Genomic DNA, 24,509 nt, shown 5'->3' on the forward strand with positions numbered 1-24,509 from the left:
TGCACTCAGGAGTGCTCTCGCTCCRCTTAAATGCTGTTCATCGTAGCGGCAATGAGGGGAGGGATTTTTTTCTTTTTTTTCTCTTTTTCAGGCCTTTGCTCTGATTTACACCCCCCCTCCTCCTCACACACACACCCTCCTTTTTGCATTTGAACCTTACGCTCTGTCTTTGTTCATCCATTGAAGCATTGCACGCTGTAGAAGGAAAAACGATTAGCGTTGACTTGACTTCACTTGTGAGAAAGCTTTTCTTCCCGAGAGAAACACTGACTTGTTAATGCTCGATTGAAATATACAGGGGGTGTTGAACCTTGCCCGTCTTAAGTTCAAAAATCTGATGTAGGTTTCAACACGGTTTCTTGAAGAAATATGCTCTTTCTTTGGAAATAGAACTAGAAATTTGTTGCAGCTGTTGCTGGAGTTAATTTTTGGAAATGATATTTTGATGTTTGAGTAGAAGGTGGCTGCATGTACTCATGAAAAAGCTGATGTATATAATATTTTTGGTTAAAACCAGCTCAAATATTTGCATGTTGCAGAAGAAAAGTCATTTTTTCCAGGGAAATCAAATTTTAAAAGGCAGAGTGGGGAGCCCCTTTACTTCTGCCTAAAGTTTGTGTCTTCCCCTTGGTGCTAAGATACTYCTTAAGGGATTTTGGCCCATGAGCCCCTGGAGGCTTCAGTGTCTCCTGAGCCCCCAGCACCGCCTGCTCGTGAGCACTGAGCTCCAGCCTTCCCCAGCAGCGCAAGCCCCATGGCAGCAAAGGGCTTCATGGATGTGCTGCTGGTGCRCATGGGGCCTCAGCGGCCTTCCGGAGTGTAGCCTTGGAATTTGGGAGCTTCCYGCAAATGGGCAAAAGTGTGGGGAAAGGGATAGCTGAGAAGGGGCTGCAAAAAGGGAATGACCTCCTGGGGAGCTCGGAGGTGGAATCTGATCCAACTACTTCTGCATCCTGCATTTGATCTGGATTGATTATGAGATGATCGTGCTCTTTGGCAGAGTGTTGGACTCAATGACCCCGGAGATCCTCTCCAGTTGATTCCTGTGTCTTTGCAGCTGGGAGATGCAAGGAGGGATGTAGTATGTTTGGGTGGTTGCAACAGGATGATGAGGTGCTGCTGAGCAGGATCCCTTTAGGCCTTGAATGGCTTTCCTGTGTGTCCTAACGCTTTGAGTTTGGGTATGGTGGGAAATGATGCATTAAGCAGAAGAGGTTGCAGGGAAAATGCACAAAATTGGAAGTACTAGTACACCTGAAACCCTCTGTGTGAAGAAGGGGTCTGCAAGTGTGGGCAACCTAGCCCAAACATCTTGGGTGCCATTTCAGAGTGTTGGGAGAAGAGGAGAGAGACTGACTTTGGGCAGCAGTTCTTGGGCAGCATATTTTTTTTAATATGTATATATTTTCTCTCCCGCTTCAGTCTTACCAAAAATCTTCCTGCGCTTTCTGGGAGACAATAGCTTTCCATTAAGATTTTTATCATCCATTTTGGAGGGAAATGGGGAATCRGCATTATTTTAAAAATAAGCAAACAAAAGAACTCTGCTTTATAGCTTTTTTGATATTCCTTTACTCTGGAAATCTAAGAAGCTGTGGACAAATTGTTGTGAGGATCTTTTGGATTAGGAAAGCCTGTTCTGATGGGCATGTTTCCTCATTACCCCCATCTCTTCAAGTAGTAATTTGGTTGTATGTATTTGACCTCGTGCCATGTATGTGAGTCCTGCCACTTTGCAAGAGCAGGTAGGTGAGGCTCCAAAGGTGGCCTGGAAGGAGGTCCTGAGGGAACTGACACTCAGTGAAGTACAAGAAATGCTTCTTTATCTGGTACATTGTTTCAACAAACATGAGTTTCAAAGTTGAGGAATCTGAAAACTGAGGCATAGCTTTTCTCTGGGGATCAGCTTTTTTGGTGTGAAGTAAAAGCATGACTGGATCTTATTGCGCTTTCTGTTGATCTTTTATATCCTGTGAGGACAAATCTGTGACTCCTCTGAGACTACTTTCTTTCAGTGGTAAACTTGCCCCAGCAAAGCCTCTTCCTCCCTTCTGCCCTCTGTTCAAGGACCTTTCTTCAAACTCGGGGGAAGGATGCAGCCTTCAAAGGAAGGCTGTGGTTGCTGCMTGGGTTTGTGGAGGTGCTGGGGAGAGGCTGCAAGTTACAGTACGAGTCCCATCTTGGTGGCTTCAGRGTATCCAAGAGGCATTGCCACCTTTGCATACTTGGGCCCACTTTGGGCAACAGGAGCATGAAGGAAGGAGTGGATTAAAGGTTGTGTTCTTTGCCGGTGTCTGGCTGCAGTTATGGTTCTTGCTTATCCATCCTTTGATTTTTGCTGTAACTGTGCTTAAGGSACTAAAGCTTTTCTGATGTGATACCTTTGCAAGCTTGTTAGGCGCGTACGTCAGGTTGAGGAGATCTTGTATGTGGATGTTCAGACTATCTGTAACTAGGAATTCCTTTCTCTCAGAGGTTTTCAAATTCCAATTTGCCCAGTGATAGAAAAGCTAAGGTAGACTTGTCTGTACCTATATCTCTTTAGAAAAGAGACAGCTGTTACTACCCCTTTTGTCTCTTCCAGTGAAGAGATTCAATGGTCTAGAGGTGTCTGCAGCAAGAAAATGGTGACACGCAGGTTTCATCTCCCTCCTCCTCCACTGAAGCAGGAGGTCCAATCTGTGAGAAACACAAGGACTCTGGAGAACTGAACCTGGTTCTCCCAAAGGTGCAGCCACCTGTTATCTAAGCAGATTTGTTATGCCACAGGGAGTCCTTTGTTGTGCTGTAATAGGAGCCAAAACACTTTGAATTCACCGTTGATAGTAGAAGTGATGTGACCGCATGTGAAACGGCGAATGGAGGATGTTACCTTAGAGAGCTCCTCTCCTTGCTCAGGATGGAGGGGCTGGACCTCAGGAGTCTAAGGCTGTGGGTGTAGCGCAGATTGATTATGGTAACTTGTATGTCAATGGAAAGATTGAAGGAGTGTCCGTTAATAAACAAAAATGAAACCCAGCGACACTGTCCATCTGTAGAACTTAACTTCTGAGCGTGCTGTGGCAGTTCTGCAGAAATCACTGGGGTTTGGCTGAGTGCAAAGCGATGCTGCTATTCAGTATGCCCTTATGCACATGCACACACTTTGCAGTTTGCATGGTAAAGCCCGCCTTACCTTGGAAATCAGAATAGAAATCACACCTCCGTTTTAAAACATTCTGAACTCAAAACAAGAGTTAAGTAGTCTGGAAACAAGGTAGTGGGTCTTTCAGAGCTGTTGGAAAATTGATAGCTTGCTTCATTTGGCTAGAAACTAGATTTGTTGTAACTGTACTGTAAAAATATTCACCATAAGAGGTGGAGAAGAGCAACTGTCAGTGTGATAAAGGCATTTTACATCATGAGCCAGAGTTATCAACTACCCATATTTGTTTGCCTCTTTGCAAAGACTCTGGGAAATAAGCTARTAGAGCTGCTGGGCAAGCTGACCTCAGTTGGGACCAGATGAAGGAATCCAAATCCTTTATGCTGATTGTCATTTATTGGAGAATATTAAACTGCTGGTTTGGGCTCTTTTTTTCTTAAATTGATCGTCTCCATCTTCTACACTGCCRCTATTGCCTGAATTCTCTGATTGCTTTTGAGAAAAGCAGAGTTATGTTACTGTGCAGATCCTGTTTTCATTTTACTCAACCTTTTTAAAAAAGAGTAATGATTTTAAGTCAAGTGAATCAACTTGTCATCTCTCCTCCATCCCTAAACAGAGAGAACAAAAGCAAGCTTTATCTGTCTCAGGGTGGTAATGTGTTTCTAATCATTTGGTTGTGATTTTAWTGGGATGGGGGGAGGTTCATCTGCCAAGTTATGCCTAGCTGAAGGTTTGGTTTCCAATCACTGCTCTTTTCCATAGTATAGAAACATCATTAGTTCCCTGCAGAAGACAAGAAATGGGCAACAGGAGGGCCGTGAATGTTGAACGTGAGAGGATGACTTCTGTAAAACACGCACTTTGCTCTTCCTTCTGGAAGACTTTGCTATAACTGGTGGAGAATCTACTTATTTCAGTATCGCAAAGGACTAAGTAAAAGTGGGTGTTGCCTGGCTCAMGGCAAGCTTTAAATTCTATTTACAAAATGTTCCCACTGAAGGAAAAAAAATCTGGAAATGCTTCAGAAAGGAGCTCTTGCACCTATGGATTTGCCGTAGACATTAGGCCCTGTTATTTTCCTGGCACGATCTCCAACGCCTCTTGAGAATGTGCAGAGTAGGCAATAAACGTGTGCGACTCTTAAATGGAGGTTGCATAAATTGTTGGAAAGGAGAGTAGCTTCTCACATACCCAGCAGTAACTCTCCACTTGATCCTCTCAAGGGGGGAAGTGAGCACAAGCTCTTTTATTTGTGTGGCTTGGCCTGGATTAGTGTCAAGTCACTCTTGGTCTCAAGTGGAATTAAGAGGAAAATCATTACTCCCCAAAGGTGTCATAGTTTGACTCTTTTTAATTGCCTACTTTTGCTATGCTTTCTGCCATCTCGGTGCCACGATTGACTTGTATTTCCTTGACAATTAATCAAGGCCATCATCTTTAGTGATACATGAGCTCGGCCATGGGTAGGCAGGTGGGTGGGTCTCTCCAAGTGAATAAACCTGCTGTTCTTCTAAAAAAGCTTCCTGTTTTGTTTTAGTTTTTTTAGTTATTAAATGATTTCGGAGAAACCTTCCATCATGGAACACTATATCAGGCCCATTCTTCACTGTTTTGCTTGTCCTTAAGAAAAGAGGCTTTCCAAGTTTACCTTAATTGCTTGAAGTTACCTTGTGCAAGCAGCCAATACAGGAGTACGGGATTTTAGCTGACTGGCGTTTTATTTAAGATTTCTAATACTAGGAGGTGTATCAATAATAAAACTGATATGGGCTTAGATAAGGTTCAGAATAAAGATAAATGTTCAGGAAGACTCAGATAAGACATGTTGTAGTTGCTCRGTGTTGGTAGAGCAAACTTGACTCTTCTTTAGAAGTTGGAGTCTAGGTGTTTTTTGGTTGTTTTTTTATGTTTTGGGCTCCCTGGACACAGACAAGTGACAACTGCATGGAAGTAGAATGCACTATTTTAACTTCTGCAGTAGAGCTGAATGAACTGGGAGGTGATCCGAGAATACCCGATGATATCTTGGGTTGCATTTATTTGTGGTTGCAAATTCCCAGCTTCAGTTGAAGCCTTAATGGTTCAAATAAGGGAGCAAAGTTTTAACCAGGATGTATATTTTGGTATAGATGCMGCACAGCATGGCTGGTGGAGTGCTGGAATAGATGGCTTGAAATGTTTCTGAGCTTATGCCTAGTCTTCTGCCATGCTTGGAAGTGGACCTGCGTGGCAAGGCTGAGCATGTTTGAAACTTAATGCATTGACTTGAGCCCAGCAGTCTTTTGGGATCGATTCCAGAGTTTGGATCCGGATTAAACTTCCCCTCAAGGACTTTGGGAAGTGGTATATAAGGGGGGGGCTGGTGAAATTTGAGAGGACTCCAACTTCCTCAAGATGGCAAGAAGATGAATACTTTTACCAAGGGCAAGAGAGTGGGAGGAAACGCCCAGTTCGGAGAGGAAAGGGGAAATATTTTATGGTGGGGTAGTGTCTGGGAATGAAAGGGATGGATTGTGTCTTGTCAGATATGAATCTTTTACTTTTAATCCACATCTAGGAAGTAAATACAAAGAATTCTGCCGACTTCTGGGAACAGGACGAGGGGAGAAGGGAGGAGGTGCAGCGCCCTGGTGCTGCTGAGGCAGAAATCTCCGTGCTGCAGCTCGCTGCGCAAGGGAGCTGAGGTGCGGGACTGGTGCTCCAGCAGCTACACGAGTGCAACACGAGCACCAGGCAGATAGCTGGATGCACCCTCTCTTTCTATAGTTTTATATGACTTAATCATGCTGTCAACAGCCGGGTCGAGTCAACAAGTGGATTTCTGCTGCATGGGAGATGGCTTAGATGAATTATTTCATCATTTTACAGGTCTATAATATTTTTGTAGATAACCCACATGTTTTGGATGTGTGTTAGAAAATAGCTTTTGGGAGTGTGATTGCTCCTAGGAAGGAATAAAAYCCTTATCAACTGCTCTGCAAAATTTGGACACTGCAAGTTGTTGTGCATTTCTGAAATGATCGGTGGCTTCTGCAAGCCTTTACTGCGACTTTTTTCTGCTTCAATTTTGCTGTGTATTTTATTCGTACAAATAAATTGCCTGAGAACTACCAGTGGTGACTGAATAGTTAAGTAGATGCTGAATTCACCGCCAGCATTTTTTTAGGGTTTTTTGGTAGCAAAAAAAAAGCATACGAGAATTTATTGGAGAGCAAACTAGAAAATACACTAGCTAGGTGTGATCTGGAAAATATTAGTCATTTTGCAAGCAGGAAACTGCTGCTTGAATACTGAGGTGGGGAAAGCTATTGAGAACCTTAGTCCTCTGTGCTATATATCTCAAAGTAGCTGAAGATTCAGGTCAGAGGGGTAGAGAGTTAAGTGTGTTACTGAATGGAAGTTAGTAGGTATGCTGCTGTTAATGGGGAAAAAAATGTGGAAGAACTATTTGTGTAAATGACTATTGTAATTGCACACAGTCATGGTGGTTGTGGGAGCAAATGCCTTTCAGTTAGTTTGGCTAACTTGCTTCTTGCCATAAGTACACATTACCCTATTAAAACTATCTGTTTGAATGGAAAACAAGCAAGCAAACACCCCATCTTTCCCCTAGCATGAGTGGTTCAATATTGAAATAACAAATGTGATCTCGATTGGGAGAGTAAAAAGCTTTTCTAGTTGAGTCTTAGATGGAARCTTCTGAAACTGAACCTTGCATGAAACAGTTATGGCATAATGTGTGTTAATGTATACTGGAGTATACATACTGGAGTATACGTTAATCAGTATCAGATGATGAGGACAATATGCAATGTGGTTTTGGTTGTGTTGTTAGATGCTGGACGGTCCATACTGGACTGCTTCWGAAATCATGGGTGCCTGAAAGTCTTAATCTATTTAAATGATCAGGAAAACGTTCTCTAAGGGCTGGGTTGATGAAACAAAGGTTATGCTGGAAAAAGCACTTCATGTGCACACTGTGCACTCCGTGTGCTCCAAGACCAATTTCTGGGTGTGGAACAGTCTGGTGCAGGCATAGCCGATGTCTTTGGAAAATGGCATAAAACACTCCTGCTTGTCTCCCAAGGGCCAGCTGGAAAAGTGAGGAGAACTTCCACTTCCACTGTGTGCTGCAGAAGGAGGGCAGCTCACACTGCTGAGTTGAATAGGGTGGTCCTGGGACTCCGAGTACTGCTGTACTCGATTGCAAAGCCAGCCTGTTGCTTCTTGATGCCAGTCCGAGATGGAAGGGCAATATACAGCATAAACCCGTGTCTTGGAAGGCCAAGAGCTGCTTCCTGCATCTGGTTCTCTGCATCTGGTTCTCTGGTTCTCTGCATCTGGTGCATAATCAGACCGTGGCAGCTAGTGGCCTTGATGTCCCACTCAATTTTGAAAGTTTCCCAGCTGATGGTGTTGCCTTAGGCCTGTCACTCGATATCGCAGGTTTTTTGAGAGTGTCATCCAGGAGCTGATGCTTATTTTGGATGGAGTAATGAGCCAAAAACACTAGAAAACTTCAGAGATCTGTCTTTTAATCCGTGAAGACTCTTGTGCTGGAATATAACGCTTTTTCTTTGCTTGCTGAAACTTGTTTTTATCTGCCCTTTGTCCCTCCTGTAACTCTTCTTATGAATCCTTATATTTTGTAGTTGCACCACGCTTCAAAGAGTGGGTGTGGGGGGTTTATGCGTGTGGCTTCTTCTGTTTTCTTGTGTTGAACTGCTTGATGTATTTAACTTGCAGATGATCTGAATTTCTCGTTCTGACTAGAATGCTAGCTAGCTTCGGTGTCTTTAAACTGGTGGACTCCGGTTTTATTGAGCACRACGACAGATTTCAGCGCGGGCTGCAGCTCCTGGTGCTGTTCTGACCTGGAGCACTCATCGTCCTTTGCCCTGTGGCCACACTTTGGTAGTTGGTGCCTGCTGCCTTTCACTGGATGACACACAGATATCCTGTCCAGCTTAACRCTGCTTTCTCAACACAATAAAATGCTGCCTGTCTGAAATGACTAATAACCATTGATGAGCACTGTCCGGTAAAGAGTTCAGGAAGGAAGGCACCTCTAATTACTTGCAGCAGTTCTCCTGTCCAGTTTCTTTCCTTTGAATTTTAATCAGCTCGTATTTAAATGCAGCTTCTTTCTTTGATCCAGCTTTTCAATGCTGCTGTAAAAACCCTGTCGCTTAGGGGATTTCTTTACACCTTTCCAGGCTATGATGGTTTAGTGCTTATCAGCCATTGAAATAAGGCAAAAGTATCTTGCTAGAATCTTGCAGTTTTCTATTTATTCATTTATTTTCTGCTACAGGTCTTTTTCTTCACTTGTGTTTAGGTAGTTTGTGAGGGGGCACATTTCTGCCTTGATCTACACTGTTTGGCTCTTCAGATCTTTGACGCTGGGTTGGCCAGCTGGAAACAGGGGAATTGAGCAAACTCTTGCCCTCGCTTTTAGTTTTATGAAAGTGAGTGTTAGGGTTATTAATGAATTTTCTTTAAAATCATGGATTTCTGGTGCCTTGTGCTATTTGGCAGCTTGCAGAGATTGAATTGTGTGTTTCTGTTTTTCCCTGCATATTTGTTTTCCGGTTGTGTTTTAAGTACACTTCTATGCACAAGCCCAGAGTACAGAAATGAGTGGTGTGTGTGTGTGGACAGAAGTTTTGGACTCTTTGCTTTTTTGAAACTACCTTTCAAAATAATTAAGTATAACCTAGATATTCTAATGAAAGCCTACTGAAAATGGTAAAGCATTCAGAAAAGAAGCAGTATTTTCTATGCAAGAATGACTTTTTTTCAAGATTACGATTCACAGCATCGCTCTGCGTGTGTGCAAAACCTAAAACAAAACCCTAGAGAAGTCAATCATGTTGCTTTTATAAGCACTGTAAAGTACTTAAATACTTACAGAATATAGGGTGTCCAGACAGGGGGATGCACTGTCATGCTTATAATCCTAGAATTAGACAAGCTCTTTTATATGTGAACCTGTGGCAGGTGGTAGGAGTCAGGAATTACAGGCATTCCTGCTTTGGGCTGTGCTTGTTTTAAAAGGCACCCTGCTTCTGGCTGAAAAATACTTTTTGCTGTGTAAAAGTAAATGAATGTTAACCAAGGGGCAAGACTCAAAGCTTAGCTAGAAAGAAAAACAAAGTGGAAGGGAAGGGGGTAGAGACGTGCCACACGCTGTCAAACTTGCAGCCTTTAGGGGCAGAKAGAGAAACTAGCCATCGTGTTGCTTTTCATGAAATTGAGTTATTTTCCGAGCCTGTAAATACCTGCATAAGTGTGCTTTTACTTGAATGAGAAGTTCTGCTGAGGTCAACAGAACTGTGCCTGAATGGAGGGACACRTGGGCTGCAGCCTTGGGGGCTCTGGCTTTTAAAGCTGTGCTGCTTGCATGAATCCAAAGAGTGCATGTGTAGCTTGAAATTCAAGTTAGAAATGATAATTCTAGCTTTTCTGTCCAGCATTTTCTGCCTCCCCTGAGCATACAAATCATAGCACTGTGCATAGTGATGGTGCACGTTTGTGGGTTGATGTGCACTGATTTTTTTTTTCTGTTGCCATATGTACCTACCATACATACCTTGTTGTGAGTTGGCCACTGTATGTTTGGCAGCTACTGGGTGTACTGGAGTGGGTGTTAGACCAACTGGTCCCTGTTTTAACCCTGCACATCTGAACTTGATGGGTTGACTTCAGAATATCGCRTATGCTTGGTTTTATGGAAGTGTTGGATTGTCTTAAGTTTTTACAGTATGWGTTTGGGCTATGCTGGAAGCTGTGTGACGTGCTGTGGTTATCTTAGTTCTTAATGCATAATGAATTCTTTGTAGGAGAACTTCAGTATGTATATATGAGATTTTATTAGTATTCTTCTCTTACATGCACTTTGTGTATGTTTGGTCATGATGTGGCTGTCTCTATAATAGCGAGGACCAGCTATTTACAGGGTCCAGGAATTCTTCTAGGCAAGTGCAACCCATCACACTGGGAACCTGTAGCACAACTGGGATGTGAAAGAGTCTCCTCCCTTCCTGGAAAAAGCAATGACACAACAATAAGATTATTCAAATCRGGTAGAATGATACAATGTTTAAAAACTCTGAAAGAAAGCAATTAGAGCTTAGGTTCCCAGACCCTTAAGCTTCACTGATGCCTTGATAATTGTTGGTATCTTTGGTTGAACCAAAGTTATTTGCTCCTTGAGTGTTCACATAAAGTACATGGCCAAGGTGGGGGGACCAGAATGATGTCCAAACTTGGCTGTGGTTCTTTCTTCTAAACAGTGCAATCCAGATATGTTAGCTGGGTGGAAAGTCAGTCTGGCAGGGGAAGAAACTTTTTAGTGTTTGTTTGTTTGTTTGATGGGCRAGGAGGCTAGAGATATGAACCATATCCCATCTTTCACCGTGATGAGGTAGTTAAAGATCTCTTGCAGCTTCAGCCCTGATCTTAGCTGAGGGGTATGGGTGGGGTGCTTTATTTCTTGGCATTTCTTCTTAATGGCACAAGCAGTGTGCCTACATCTAGCATTGTATCAGTTGCCTTCTGAGCAATTGGCAAAGCTGCACTGCCTTGTTTTCAGTATCTTGATGAATAATTATGATAGAAGCACTTCTGTTGAGCTCGAGTGCTTGATTTCCACCTACTGAATCCTCTGTTAGGAAGGTTCTGAAACTAGGTTGATTCAAGTATACTGTCACATTTGAGGCATCCGTCTTCTGATTTGAATAGGCATCAAGTATGCTGGAAAACATTCTTCCTGCTGCTCTCAGAAGCTCTCTCAAACCAGAGTAGGAAACTTTACATTGTTCGCCACTGAAATTGTCTTGAACTGGTTCCTACTAGTCCTGGTGCCTTAGTCATGGTGCAGTTAAGGGCAAAGCAAAAAACAATAGCAAAACGCTTTGCAGAATCCTTCTGTTGCCAACATCCGTGATATTAGTTTCATCATCTCTTATCACTGGAGAATAAGCACCAGAGGTGATGTAGCTGTAGCAAGTTCTTGAGCTCCAAAGATTCAATGGTGAAAAATAAAACTTTGTTGGTATGCGTATATAATATGGATCCACACTCTTCTGGAGATGGAGAAGGATTTTCATAGCAGGAGTGAGAGCTTTCAGGTTTTCTGGCTTTCACAGGTGAAGGGCATAACATTTTCTTTTTTGGGGGGGAGTGTATTTAATAGAGTTGTGTATTTTAGGGGGTTTTTGGCTTGGAAGTCCCCTTGAAATTTTTTCTTTACTTTGGTGACTTCCCTCATGCCTTAATAGTGGCGAAGGGGGGGCGGGGGGGGTCTCTTTGCAAATACATCGTATAGCCATATGTTTAATATATGGGTTTTAAAAATGAGTTGTAGTCCAAAGGCTTGGGGGAGATTCTTCCTGCGGTGCAGAGCAAGAAGGGCCCTATTTTGGGTGGAGTGGGGCATCTTCCTGCAGACAGGTTTGAGCATTTTTTCAGTGAGCATTTGCATTGCCCTCTTGTGGCAGGTGCTACTGGACTGCTGGCACTGGAAAGACTTTTTGCATTGTGTTGTCCACAGAGTTGCCCAGGAAGTTGCATTTTTATGATAGTGTAACAATAATAATACAGCTGCGTGGCTTTCTTTTAATTCAGCAGCATCTCCAGTGAAACCATAGGTTTTTGTGTTAACTCACACTTCTGGGTTAGAAAAACTAACAGCAAAGCTGATGAGATATAAGAAGTGAAACTGATGATTCTAAATGCATCATTGAAAAAAAAAGTTCCAAAAAAGGTAGAATAGGAACTAATTGCATCCCTCTGATATGCAGTTCAACTTGCTTGGAGATTCGTGTAGTGCTTCAGCAATATTAATAGCGTCAGAAACTTGATGGGGAGGAGAGGAAGAGCATGAATACCAAGATACTGAAAAGCAGATAATTTTTGTCTCATCTTTCTACCTTTCTATTTAGTGGAAAGAAGGACAAGCACGCATCCTTGTTCTGCCAGCAATTAGAGCCTGCAGTTGTTCCGAACAACCCCATAGCAAAACGCAAGCRCTTGCTGAACTCTGTGCTACCGAGCTGGCGAGAAACAGGTTCCCGMTTAAATATTGTCACCTAGCTTTGTGCAAACTCGGCTTGCGTGTGTGTGCAAACCCCGCCGTGGCCCCGGCTCGAAGCGGTGTCTCATGGCCCACGCGCAGCCCTTGATGCCTTTGTTGGGGCCGGGCGCGCGGCGCATTCCGGCGCGCGGCCTCCCGCGGGCTGCTGCCCCTCTAATTGCCGTGTTGTCAGGAGGCGTGTGCCTCCAGGAGCCTTATCTGATCCCCCAGCCCCGGGCTTGCGAGCCGCTCGGGTGGTGACCCCCGTGAGCGCAAACAAGCCGTGCAGGCACCTGCCTCGAGGCGCAGCCGCGAGCCGCCCCGGAGGATGAGCGCGGTCGTGTGTGGGTGACGTACCCACGTCCAAGCCTTGGGATGGGYTCTGACACCCAGCCGGAGCACCTGCCCCGGGCAGGGAGAAAGGGGCCAGCAAAGGTGAAAGGTTGGAGGCTGGTGGGATGTGGAAGGAGAGGAGGGGAGTCGAAAACAGCTGCTTGTGTCAGCACTGGGATAAGTGTGAGGAGATTAATAGTTATTTAAAGAGCAAATGGGGACATGGCATTCCGCTATGGAATGTGAGTGTATAAATGCAGTGGAATGGGTATTCCACTGTTAACATTTAGACAGATGGCCCCTGGACTGAATGGAATGAAAAGGATCCTCGATTCCCTTAAGGATATCTTAAATTTTAATAGGGTACTTATTTTTTTTTTTTAATTGACTTCCCAGTAGCATCTTCAGCATTTGCAGACTGCGGTGTCTTGTTAGCGCTGCCTGCTTGTTGGGCCCTCTTTCTCTATAATCTTAAACAGCCTGGGATTAGAAGAAATAATATTTAAGAGAAAGCTAAAACCCAGTTGTTGTTTTGCTGTCTGTGTCTGAGCTATGTCAGGAGGCTGTTATCATCATCATCTTCTCATCATTCTGCTGATTAGGGAGCGTGTCTGATGCTAATCTCCATGAGAAATGAAACAACTGAGTGCTACTTCTGCCATCTTTTAGAATCCTTTAGGTCTTACAAGGGTCAGGGGGTATGGGACGAATTAACTGAAATGATCAAAAGTCTTTCTGACTGCATGTGTGTGTGTGAGTTCATTTCTTTTGTTCTTTTTTGTTAAATTCAAAACTATTAACTAGCAAAAAGAATGATCCTAGCAACATATGTTCATGTTCTAGCACCCACSATATAGAACTATTTTCAAGGAAATACATGTACCAGAAGTCCATTAAATACGTTTTGATTTGCGGACCAGCCAATGGAAAATGAGACACAACTGTCTTGTCAAAGTTGTGTTCTTCTCTCGGAGAAAAACACCTAGTCCAGGTCCTCTAGTGACAGCTCTTTAGCTCACTGCAGTGTGCCAGGGTACGTTCAAGAAGTCGCAGTACCATTGTTGGGCACTGGTTGAATCCCACAGCAACCTTGTTAGACAGATGAGCTCTTCCTCACTAATATAAATGGGGAAACTGAGGCAGAGAGGGTAAATGACTAACCTGAGGCGACATGGAGAGTCACTGGTTCATCCAGGATTAGAACTCCATGCATAATTGCTTTTATTACTCTGATGCCTGGAGGCCTCAGTCAAAACGGAGGCCTATTAAGTGAAGTGCTCTTTACATAGTGAGGAGCAATCCTTGCCCTGAAGACCTTACAGCCTGAAGTAGGCCAAGGGTGGAGGGGGAGGCGAAGGGTGGAGAGGTGACTTGCCCAAGGGTACGTGTGTCACTGGCAGAGCAAGGGAGAGATCCAGTTCTCCCTTCCCTCTGCCCAGAGTGTCCTCCTGAAGGCTCTTCCAGCTCCCAAGATGGAGTCCTCCAGACTGTTCCTCACCAGGCCTTCTCCTCTGCGGTGTGCTCAGAGTGGCATCCTGTCCCAACTCGCTCTTCCTGGAAGAATGTGCGTGCCTGTCTGGAGTCCCAGAGATACTGGGCTTCCATCAGGCTTTTTATTAAAAATTCTATAAAATGTCAGCCTCTTGTGAAAATGAGAGAGATGAGAAAGAGCTCTTCCTCAGTGGCTCAGTTTTCTACGCACTTCTCTAGTTGGACAACTGGGAATGCAGAGTGCTTGGATATAGCGAGGATATTGTACCCTTTGAAAGATATTGCGTGGTTTTCCTATAGGGATGAAATGACTGGAGAAAAGTGGTGTTTAAATGGTCTCTCTGAAGCCCTGGAGAGCTCAGCAGTCAGGGACTTTGATTTTCTTTTGGTCTTGTGCACAGGGGTGAAGTGGTACTTGGAGTTTCAGTAGAAGCTGCTGGGATTCTCTGTGTGAGGAAGACTTTTAATTATGGTCTTTGGCCCTCTGACTGAGGCAGCTTTTGGCCTTTGTATGTGTGATTGTCCTGTAGCTATTCCCTGGAAAAGGGGTGGCAGCTGGAAGAAAGAAAATAAGGAGCAGACTGGCTCAAGTGTCATGAGATGCGAGTTGGATGGCTCTGAGTGGCTTGGACATGGTAATCCTTGGAGGAGAAGGAGATGCTTTGACCTTGGAATGGGGGAAGAGCCAGTGTCACTTCTTGCCATGTCATCTGCTGCCTAGTTGTGTGCTGCACGCCCCGCGTGGCGAGGGCCCTGTCGCGGCGCACTGAGCCAGCCGGTGCTGACGGTGCTCTGGTAACGTTGTGTGCATCTCTGCCTCCAGCCGCAGTACACGAACCTGGGGCTCCTGAACAGCATGGACCAGCAGATCCAGAACGGCTCTTCCTCCACCAGCCCCTACAACACGGAGCACGCGCAGAACAGCGTCACGGCGCCGTCGCCTTACGCCCAGCCCAGCTCCACTTTTGATGCCCTCTCGCCCTCCCCAGCGATCCCTTCCAACACAGACTACCCGGGACCTCACAGCTTCGACGTATCATTTCAACAGTCCAGCACAGCCAAGTCGGCAACGTGGACGGTAAGGGTTCAGCTTCAGTCCCGAGGCCAATAGATGGGATGTATCATTTGGCTTGGGCAAGAGCAGAGTAGCCCGTGTTCTCTTTAGAGGGTTACATGTTACGTGCAGGAGGGAGAATGTTTCTTGACTGCTTCACGAGGGTGTGGTGGGAATTTAACCTTCAATAATTTCACTAAATCCCAGATGAATAAAATGTCCTGCAAAAAGGCAGTCAACTAGAGTTTGTACGTGATGAAATGGTGGCTCTCTACCTGTGCCTAGCAGATGTGCTGAAGCAAAGCACTGAGCAGGAGTAAGAACAGATTCAGCACTCCCCTTGCTTTTGTTAAATCCACATGGTTGGAAATGGTGCAGAGGGCTATGTTGATAGAGCAGGGCAGAGGTGCAGAGTGGTGGTGGTGCTCCTTGTGCTGGCTTGTGGAGCCACGTTTCCTCTCATTGCATCCTACCCCTCTTGCAGCTGGTGGGGAACCCCAGAGATGCCAGCCCTGGTCAATGCTGGTATACTTGCATGTGTTTTAACTATTGTTATTTTTTTAAGGCATTTATTGACTTGTCAGCATATTTTTTTTTTTTTTTTAAATGAAGTTTTAAATTTGAAGGCCAGTTTTGGTGGCGATAACTTGATTGTTCATGCTGTAGGCCCAAGTGGCAGTGTGAGTGTGTCTTGGGATACAAGAACCGTATGTCCCACATTTTCATGCTCTAGATTAGAGATGATTGGAGATGGAGAATGTTCATGTTCAGTATTTTCCCTCATCTGCTTGAGGCACTGTAGGTGCTGTGAATCATCTCACTATGGGCCATTTCCCAATGTAGTCAATGAGGAGAATTAGTTTTGACCTACGGACACTCTCATAAGACTAGACTTAAACATCTAAGTCGAGTCTAGTAACCCCTACTGTGTCTGATAATGAAATGAGTAAACCAGACATATCTTCTGTGGAAGAAACTGTGTGTGTGTGTTTCTGAGATGTAGTGACTCTTAAAGCATAAACTCAAGTTGTAGCATTGACATATTAGGAAGTGTTGTTTTGTTTTCTTTCAGTCAAAACTTTCTTACGATTAGTTTCAAATGGGTATCCCAGTTATCCCACTACTTTCTACCATTCTGTCTTCAGAACTCAGGCTGCCTAAATAAGAGCACTGATTCCGTTTTTATGGAACAGAAAAGAATGCCTTACCAAAAGCTAAGTGCATTAACATCGTGAATTTGTGTGGGTTTTTTTCTTCCTTAAAATATAAGGAACAGCTTTGATCTGAAGTTTAAATACAGTATAGCAGGAATTGATTAATGCTATAAAAACTTCAAGCCATTACATGACAGAGAAGCAGTAGAACCTGTGATCCTTTTTATTGTCCAAATGGAAATAGATGGTGTATGACAATAAATCATTGTTGTTTTTTTATTCTGGCAACAGTAATCTTAATACATTTTTATTCTATGGGAAAAAGGATTTTGTCCATTCGAGAACAGATTTGTCCATTTGCTTATGCATAAAGTGTGGATGATCTTGAACTAACGTGGAAATGTTTTTGTCTTTTCCTTTTTTTTTTTTCATTCTCCTGGTAACAATGTCTTGTAATTCATACAAGTTTTCATGTCCAGGTTTCTGTACCAGCACTATATGTAGTACTTATTTTTGTTTTCCTTTAAGGAAATAGTTGTTCTGTTTTACTTCCCACTTCTCAGAGCAGGAAAATGATACAGAGTGCATTTCAGAGTGCTTTGAAAGAGATATAAAAAGATGTTTTCTATTGACATGTATTACAAGGGATTGCACAAGGCAGTTGTAGSGACCTGGGGTGTTTGGTGCTGTCTTCAGCTACAGAAAGTGATCTTTTGGATATCGAATGTATTTAATAGCTTTTTTTTCAGGAGTGCTGAGGGGGAGAGAGGTACCTGCAAGCTTAAAGCTGCAAACAGCTCCCTGGCCCTGTGGGRTGGAATTTTGCAGCCACTAACAGTGTGCAGTCAGTGGGGGAAAGCAGATGTAGKTTGTCCTCATGTTGTCTGACATGGACTGTGCTACAGAGATGATGTCCTCTGTGTTGCTGTGTAAACCTTTTTAGGGACTAATCAGTGTGTTTTAGTAGGGGAACTGCCTTGCAAAGAGCACTGCAAGCCCAGCTCTGAATGGACCAGGTGTCCCCTTGCTGCTCAGAGTGACCCAGATGGGCTCCTTGCACTTGAAGCCAATGTGTGTCCATTGTGACTGATAACAATCTGATGGTGCTCCCTGGGGAACTTCAATTGATAGTGTTTCGTGCCAGAGCAGCTTTCTGTCTTCAGAGCTCTGCCCTTCTGCTAATTAATCCACCAACTCGTTTCACATAGGCTTTTGAGCAGTTGGTAATGTGTGGAAATGGAAAACTTTATCAGTGGGTTGGGTGGAGAAGGACGTGAAGGCTCTTTCCTGCTGCTGTCCTGAGAAATGTGGAAATGTGCAAAATGATGAAAGAAGGAGYGATTGCCCCACTGTCTCAGCAAGTGCAAGTTCTCTGGATTGCTCATTTCTTTCCCCCCGCACTGTGTGATTTCATATGCTTTGATTAATGCTTGTTTTTTCTTCTTTTTTTCTAAATGATGGATTAGGAACTTACCTAACTGGAAGGGTTTCTTCCACTGCAGTGACCTATTAAAAGCTTAATTACCAAATGGCCCCACCCTTATTAAGAGTCCAAAACTTGAAAGCCTYGTTTCTTAGTTCTTTTCTCTTGCCGTTCCCCAGGGCAACAGCATTAAGTAAAGAAGCTCCCTGTATCTCACTTTCCCTTGTCTGGGAGCGAATTAGCGGACCCACCTTGGGCTGTTGGGACAGTTGGTGGATGGTGGTAGATCTAGTGCCCTGGCTGACTGCTTAAGCCATGGCAGCCTCTGAGCTTTTTTGAGGCTGAGTCATGGCCCATTAGGTCATGGGAGCGAAGGCTGTGGGCTTGGTGAGAAGACTCACTGATGTCTCCTGGAAAAGCAGCAGCTGCTCTGAAGGGAGGATTATAGAGCTGTGAGATGCTTCAGACTTCTTACTCGTTTTGAGCATGTAGCTCCCAGGTTGCATGCTTTGGGGGAAGAAATTAGAAATCCTAGGTAGGATTGTCATGAAACTGTCTTTTTTCTGAAATATTTTTTTCTCCCCTCAAAGTTCTCTGAACTCTGTGGGGGCAGGTTTACTTCCCTGGGTCTGTGGAGGGCAGCTACTACCTGATCAGCATTATCTGCATGCAGTAAGTTAGGAGGGACAGGAATATAACATTGGGATGGTTGCTTCTCTGTTCAGCTTTGTGATGGGCTTTTAATTAAAAGAAAATTGGCCAAAAATTGCAGAGAGAAACAATGYTTGCTGCTCGGGTGAGGGTGATTTCATATGTATGAGCAATTCACTTTGAAAATATTGCAAATTTTCTCTCTGAAGTCCTTCATGACCCTAAGTAGGCATTCCAGTAAAACATGCTGTCTAATCAGGTTAGCTCTTCATTTGTATGCAATGTTGAACTAATTAATGATGACAAATTGAGATTGGATTGCAGAGGACTTTATAAGCATCCTTGATGATATTTTTAATTAATGACTTGAGARCACAAGAATATAAGCAGGTTAATCAGTCTTTTCAGAATGAGGATCTTCAACAATTGGAACTCTACTGAAGTGTTTAAAAACAAAAGCCTTGACAATTTAAATTGAAAAAGTTTCTGGCGTGCATACTGGGACAAGGAGCTCATGTTACAATAAAACATTCTTGAAAACCATGCTGTGAAGGAAGCAGTAGCTATCATCCTGTAATGATGAGATAGAGCAGGTCATTAAGGCTCAGTGAGAAGCCATGTGAGCTGGGTGAAGTAACAACATATCCTGAATCAAGTGTCATTTATTGTGGGATATTTCCTCTGTGAGAATTCCCATATAGCTCGGCTTGCAATATCCCCTCCCATTTTGGTGGCAGCAGAAAACAAGCCATTTCAAAGGTGTTCCACCTGAGACTTTCCTCSGCAGAAGCTGTGTGCAGATCTCCCCACCCACTCTGGGGCCAAATAAATAAATAAATGCACAGCCTTTTCCCCTAAAAAAGATTTGGCAATCGTCTTTCACCAGCAGAACCTGTTACATGGGGAAGAGCGTGATTGCAGTAGGAAAGATTTATTATTAAAAAAAAAAAAAAGTTGTATGTCAAGGTAAGTAAAAGTTAATGTTACTGCCAAACTGGAGCTATCAAATAATGAATCGGATCCACCCATCCCCATAAGCAAGATACCACCTTATAAGTCATGGGACTCTTTTTAAAAGACAAACAGGTTCTTCTTATTTCCCCCCCTCCTCTGGTTTTTGAGCCTTTAGGGTGCATCTAGTAACTCTTTTAAAGCTTTTCTTGGTAGTCACAAGGGCAAAAGAAAGAGGGCAGAAATAGTTTTCAGGATTTAAAAGAAAACTGAAAATTATTTGCAGATTATGTATTCTGTTGGAGAAAGACACCCAACCCTTTGAGACTTGCATAATTCCAGCATTAGCAATACCCTAGCTGAGCAGATTTTTTTTTTTTTTTCTCATGCCCTGCAGTAGGCTGGAGCTGAACAGAGCTAGGGCTGGCCCTCACACCGCTTTATTATGAAACAGASAATCCAGAGAATCCATCCTGCAAGCAGGTAGTCTGATTCCTCTTATGTTCTCCATCAACTTAGCCATAGCTAAAGCTGTGTGAAACTATTTAGATTCCAGATTGTCTGTCTTTCCAGCAAATGGATTGTGCTGGCTGAGGGAAGTGTATTTGGAAAGGTTATATTTTAATAAAGGCACAAGCAATGCAACTAAATTAGTCCATACTAGCAATAAGTTTTCCATGATCAGGAATGTGAACTTCTTGGTTGGATTATGCCAGGCTCTTTATTTCAAGTTGATTCATTCAATTCCTGTTATGGATACATTCAGTGTTCTGAGCCATCTAGTAAAATCGGGAAATGTTTTATTCTTCCTCTGCATAAAATCATTTTTGAGGACTTCACACACTCATAAGTGAAGTAATGAGGGCAATTAGATGCATACATCACTTCAACAGTCTTTAATTATGTGTTTAGTGTTCTCTTAAATAAAATAATCGGATTTTGTATAAATAGTCCATTGTTTTGATAACAATGGCAATGTCCAGTATTACCCTTGAAGGGTGAGAGTCTGTTGCTAACCATCTGTCTGCATTTGTGAGATATTTTGTAAAGACTAGTGGCTCTTTCCCAGGGAATGTAGGTGTTGGGCATGATTAAGTGTTCATGAGAAATCTTAGCTTTGCTCTTCCTCAGCTATGCAGTGCTCAGTCAGATTGTCCGCTGGTTAATGCGGTTAGAGCTCGCTAACTTCTTTACATATTAATTTTAAGGCTTTCAGGAAAAGGGGAATGGAAGAGGTCTTGTTTCAAGACTGATTTTTCTTCCTCTTGGAGGCACCTAGACAGAAACAACGTAGACTTCAGCCCTTTGCACATTTGACACCTGCAAAGGTCCATGGAAAGACTCACTAGTGGCAAAAGTTCCTGACCTTGCCGGGAGCGCTGGACTCCATCATCCAGACGTTCTGCTAATCCTTTTGTGGCTTTAAACACAGGTTCTCTCTTCAGCCCAGCTGACTGCTTAGCAAAGTTAACTTACCTTGTGCGAACTTCCCTTCTTGTAACAGGAGCTTGGAAGGGACCTGATCCTGAGGGAGAAGGGCAAACTGGCAGGAAGAAGGCAGAAGAGGAAGACTTGGGGTTGTGGCCTGTGGCTGCATGAGCAGTAGGCTATGAGAGCTTGTGCAATGAGCTGAGATGTTTGGCTCTGCAGTACTCTGAGCAGGGCAGGTGTTTCCATTTTGGGGCATTTGTCCCAGGTGAGAAATAAGGAGGAGCTTCCTTGTGTACTTGCCTGCCTGAGCTCTCCTGTTTACGACATCTCCAAGAAGACGTTTTTCATATGTTCCTCTTGCCTGCTCGGAGCAAGCAGGGAGACTGGACGTGCGCTGATTATAATGACAGTTCTCACGCGTTGAGAGGTTGTGATGGTGTTTTCCTGGCTGAGGAGCTCGTCGTGTGTATTTCCTTCTGTGATAGTCTAAGCCCTGATATTACGGCTGTGGATTTCCTTGAGATATATGCAGCTTGTCCTAGGTCAGCTACCTGGAAAGAGAGCAGCCAGTCTTGTTGTCTTTGAAGGAGGTGCCTTTCTCACGGCAGAGAAATGTTTTCAAGGGAGTGAAGCTGGGAAGAACCAGTTCACCTGTGAGAACCAGTTCAGGAGGGGCCTGGTGAATTCTATTTTGGCTTTTATGCTTGGGTAGAAGGAGATCTGAGTGCACTAGGTTCCCATTAAAATGTAATTGTGCTTTTTTTCACCTCATCTCATTGTCATGTATATTTTGTTTTTACTAGCAGTTATCTTTTTCTGTTATTTTTTCAGAAGTAGCTATCAAGATGTGTGCCATAGTTCCCCAAAAAACTTATTAACATGAGCTGGCTCTTTCCTTTTCAGAGTTGTGTGTTATCTGTTTGTTTGTTTTTTGATTGCTTTGTAAATCCTACCTAGGCAGTGTAGTTATCACRGTGACAACAGTTCAGCTAGGGTGTGCTTTGATATGCTTAGTTGCATGATACAGAGTAGTGCCTTAAGTAATGACAGAACAGTGTTGTGGCATAAAACCAGGTTAGAGATATAGATTGCAATGCCCAGAGAAGGATGAGAATGGAAGTTATTTACTTTCTGATAATACAAAGTGATACGTGCAGGCACTGGCGACAGAAAATTTGGTCTCCAGACTTGCTGTGCATGTGCTCTGCCATTCAAACAGCGGGCAGACTTATATATCTTTGTGCATTGGCTTCATGCATCTAAACGTAGGAGTCTAACAAACATTTTGGCCTCTCTGTAAGGTTGCAGGAGCCAACACTGGCTGATGGGATTGGAGGGGACTCTTTCCTATGGAGTCATTTGGATGTGACCGATGGTGTGATTAGATGTGAATTGATGATGTGAACATCTTTCTTTCAAGTGGGATTTAATATCTTGGTCACTGTGCTTGTACTGATCCTCTCCCAAAATAACAGGAGGCCAGTTGGACATTGCTACAGGCATCTCTGGATCTGCAAATGCAAAAGGTAAGAAATGAGGGATAGACTTAAGGTAGAAAAAGTAGCTATGGAGACTGGTTGTACTGCATGGGCATCAGAAATACCCCTGCCCCAAGCTGGTAGAAGTTGCCCAACTTTTTTCACTTTTGAAGGAAAAAATGGGAGAGAATTAAATCCAAGAGACATTTTTGGTAATGAAAATTATTCTTTTAATTAGACTTTTTTCTGCTYGTGTGGGGAGAAAGTGTTATTAAACATAATTTTCATCAACTCAGGCTTACATAAAGAAGCACCACCTACTTTCATGAGAAAGGAATAAAGAGAATCCTAATCCTGGATTAGATATCTTTCACTACGCAGATATAAAACAACACCGTGTGAAAAGGGGGAAAATATATATGTATACATGCACATACACACCAAACATACCAATGTGCCTCCAGCAGTATTACCAAAGGAATTAACTTTACAAGAAACAGCCACAGCCTGGAAAGAAGCCATTTTTCAAATAAAAGCTGAATGAGACTTGTGGTTTTTGAGAACTATGAGAAGGCAGGGTTAAAAAAAACATGTACAGATAAGAATAGTTGATGATGTGAGATGAGTGAACATCTTAAAGGAGGGGAGGGTCACTATTTAAATTGCCTTCTCATTTTTTCCCCTCCTTTTAGCTAAAAATTGGCTTCTACTACGAACAGCATGTAGGATTAATGTAGTRCTTTGAAGATTTAACATGCTGCACAAACATTACTTCCCTAATCAGCAAACACCTTTGCTTGGTAAGCAAATTGGGAACGTAGTCGCCAYTTTGGAGAAAGGGAAACAGAGGCCTCAAGTGCCAAAATTTCCAAAGCAATAGGATTCTTTTTATTATTATTTTTATGTGGGAGGGCAAGGGGTAGYGATCAGCATAGGGATAGACTCTAGGCTGGTTTCTAAAAGCTGCTGAGCTCTCATGGATTTCATAAGTGCTAAGCATGCAGATTGCACAGAGGCCCTGCATGTCTCCAATGAGGCATCCAAAGAGTTGCCTCCATAAGTTTCCAAAGGTCACAGCAAGCTGGGCCAGAAGGGAGGCAGCCATTCCTGAGCAAGGAGAGTTTCCTAAAGTGTTGCCAATTCCTCCTGTTGTTGRATGGTATAACTTTTTGCTTATTTAAACTGTGTCAATTTAACCTCATTTGAAGCTATTTCAAACAAGCAACCACCCCCACGCCCTCCAAACTTGGTACAAAAATTACTTGAGTGACTAATAGCTTACTTTCAATGGTGTGCTGAAGCAAACCTTGATTTTCTGTGTGCAGCATTGGTGGTGCTGGGTATACTGAGGGTTCAGCTCCAGTTGTGGGCAGACCATACACTATGAAATGTCTTTTTTTTGTTATTTTTTTGAGACCAAAAGACTTGCATAATTGAAGGATTGCTTTATGGTACAAATTAACCACTATTTTTTTCCCTAAATGCAGCCTGGTGAGCAGGTACCTGACCTTGAACTCTAGCAAACTTGTCTTCTCCATGCTACTGGCACTTGGGGTCCCACCTGTTCTAATGCCGAGGAGCAGTCTAAGGCTCAAATGCTCCTCAGCTGCCTACAGGTTCCTTGGTGCCTGTGATGGGAGACACTGGGACCCCTCCAAGGACGAGCTTGATGTCAAATTAGTATCTTGCAGGCTGGGCTGAAACAGGGGACTCGGGGGCAGGACTCGGGCCACCTCTCCTGCTTGTGCACCCCGTTGCATGCCCTCATGTCTGGGGTGCGCCAGCTTCCCCCTGGGGAGCAGAAGCGATGTTGCCTGGAGATGCTCCAGTGATGAGCAACGGAGATGAGAAGTAGACTTGGCTCCGAGCCCAGCCTCAGAGCTGCTCCTGCCCTGTGATTTAGATGTAATCTGGGTAGCGTTGTGCAAGTCGTTCCCTCTGCCTCTACTTCTCCCTGCGCCTTTCCACACGCCCACCCTTAGAGTCGGGACGTTTGGCTGTGCATGATCCTTTAGAGTAAAGCACTCGGACCCCTGGTGTAGAATGCTAGGAGACGGCCGGGGATTGTTGCTCACTGTATAGTCAATAGCAGATGGCTTAACTTCCAAAGCTCTTCTTGGACCTGTTGTCACGATGCTAAAGTATTTTACAAAACTGTTTTCTCTTACTGATACAACATATATTTCTTGGCTGGAAACTACCCTAGTCCTTGATGGGTTGTCGCTTCCCTGCATCACATCTAGAGTTTTTCCAGGTAGGAAAACTTGCTCCTTGACTGCTCTGAAAATCTGTGTCAGAGAAGGATTCCTAGGGGATGAC

At 43.6% G+C, this 24,509-nt stretch overlaps 1 protein-coding gene across 2 annotated transcripts in view; it reads left to right on the forward strand.

Moving 5' to 3' along the window:
• TP63 (tumor protein p63) overlaps positions 1–24,509 on the forward strand; it is a 100,067-nt gene that overhangs the window by 37,192 nt on the left and 38,366 nt on the right. For both annotated transcript variants that reach the window (XM_026045294.1, XM_026045293.1), the window contains exon 4: positions 14,872–15,126. In XM_026045294.1, the coding sequence (XP_025901079.1) occupies positions 14,872–15,126 (255 nt within the window). The remainder of the gene's footprint in view (positions 1–14,871; positions 15,127–24,509) is intronic.

This window comes from Nothoprocta perdicaria, unplaced genomic scaffold, assembly GCF_003342845.1.
Source record: "Nothoprocta perdicaria isolate Ctin4 unplaced genomic scaffold, notPer1 scaffold_4, whole genome shotgun sequence".
In the NCBI taxonomy this organism is placed as follows: domain Eukaryota; kingdom Metazoa; phylum Chordata; class Aves; order Tinamiformes; family Tinamidae; genus Nothoprocta; species Nothoprocta perdicaria.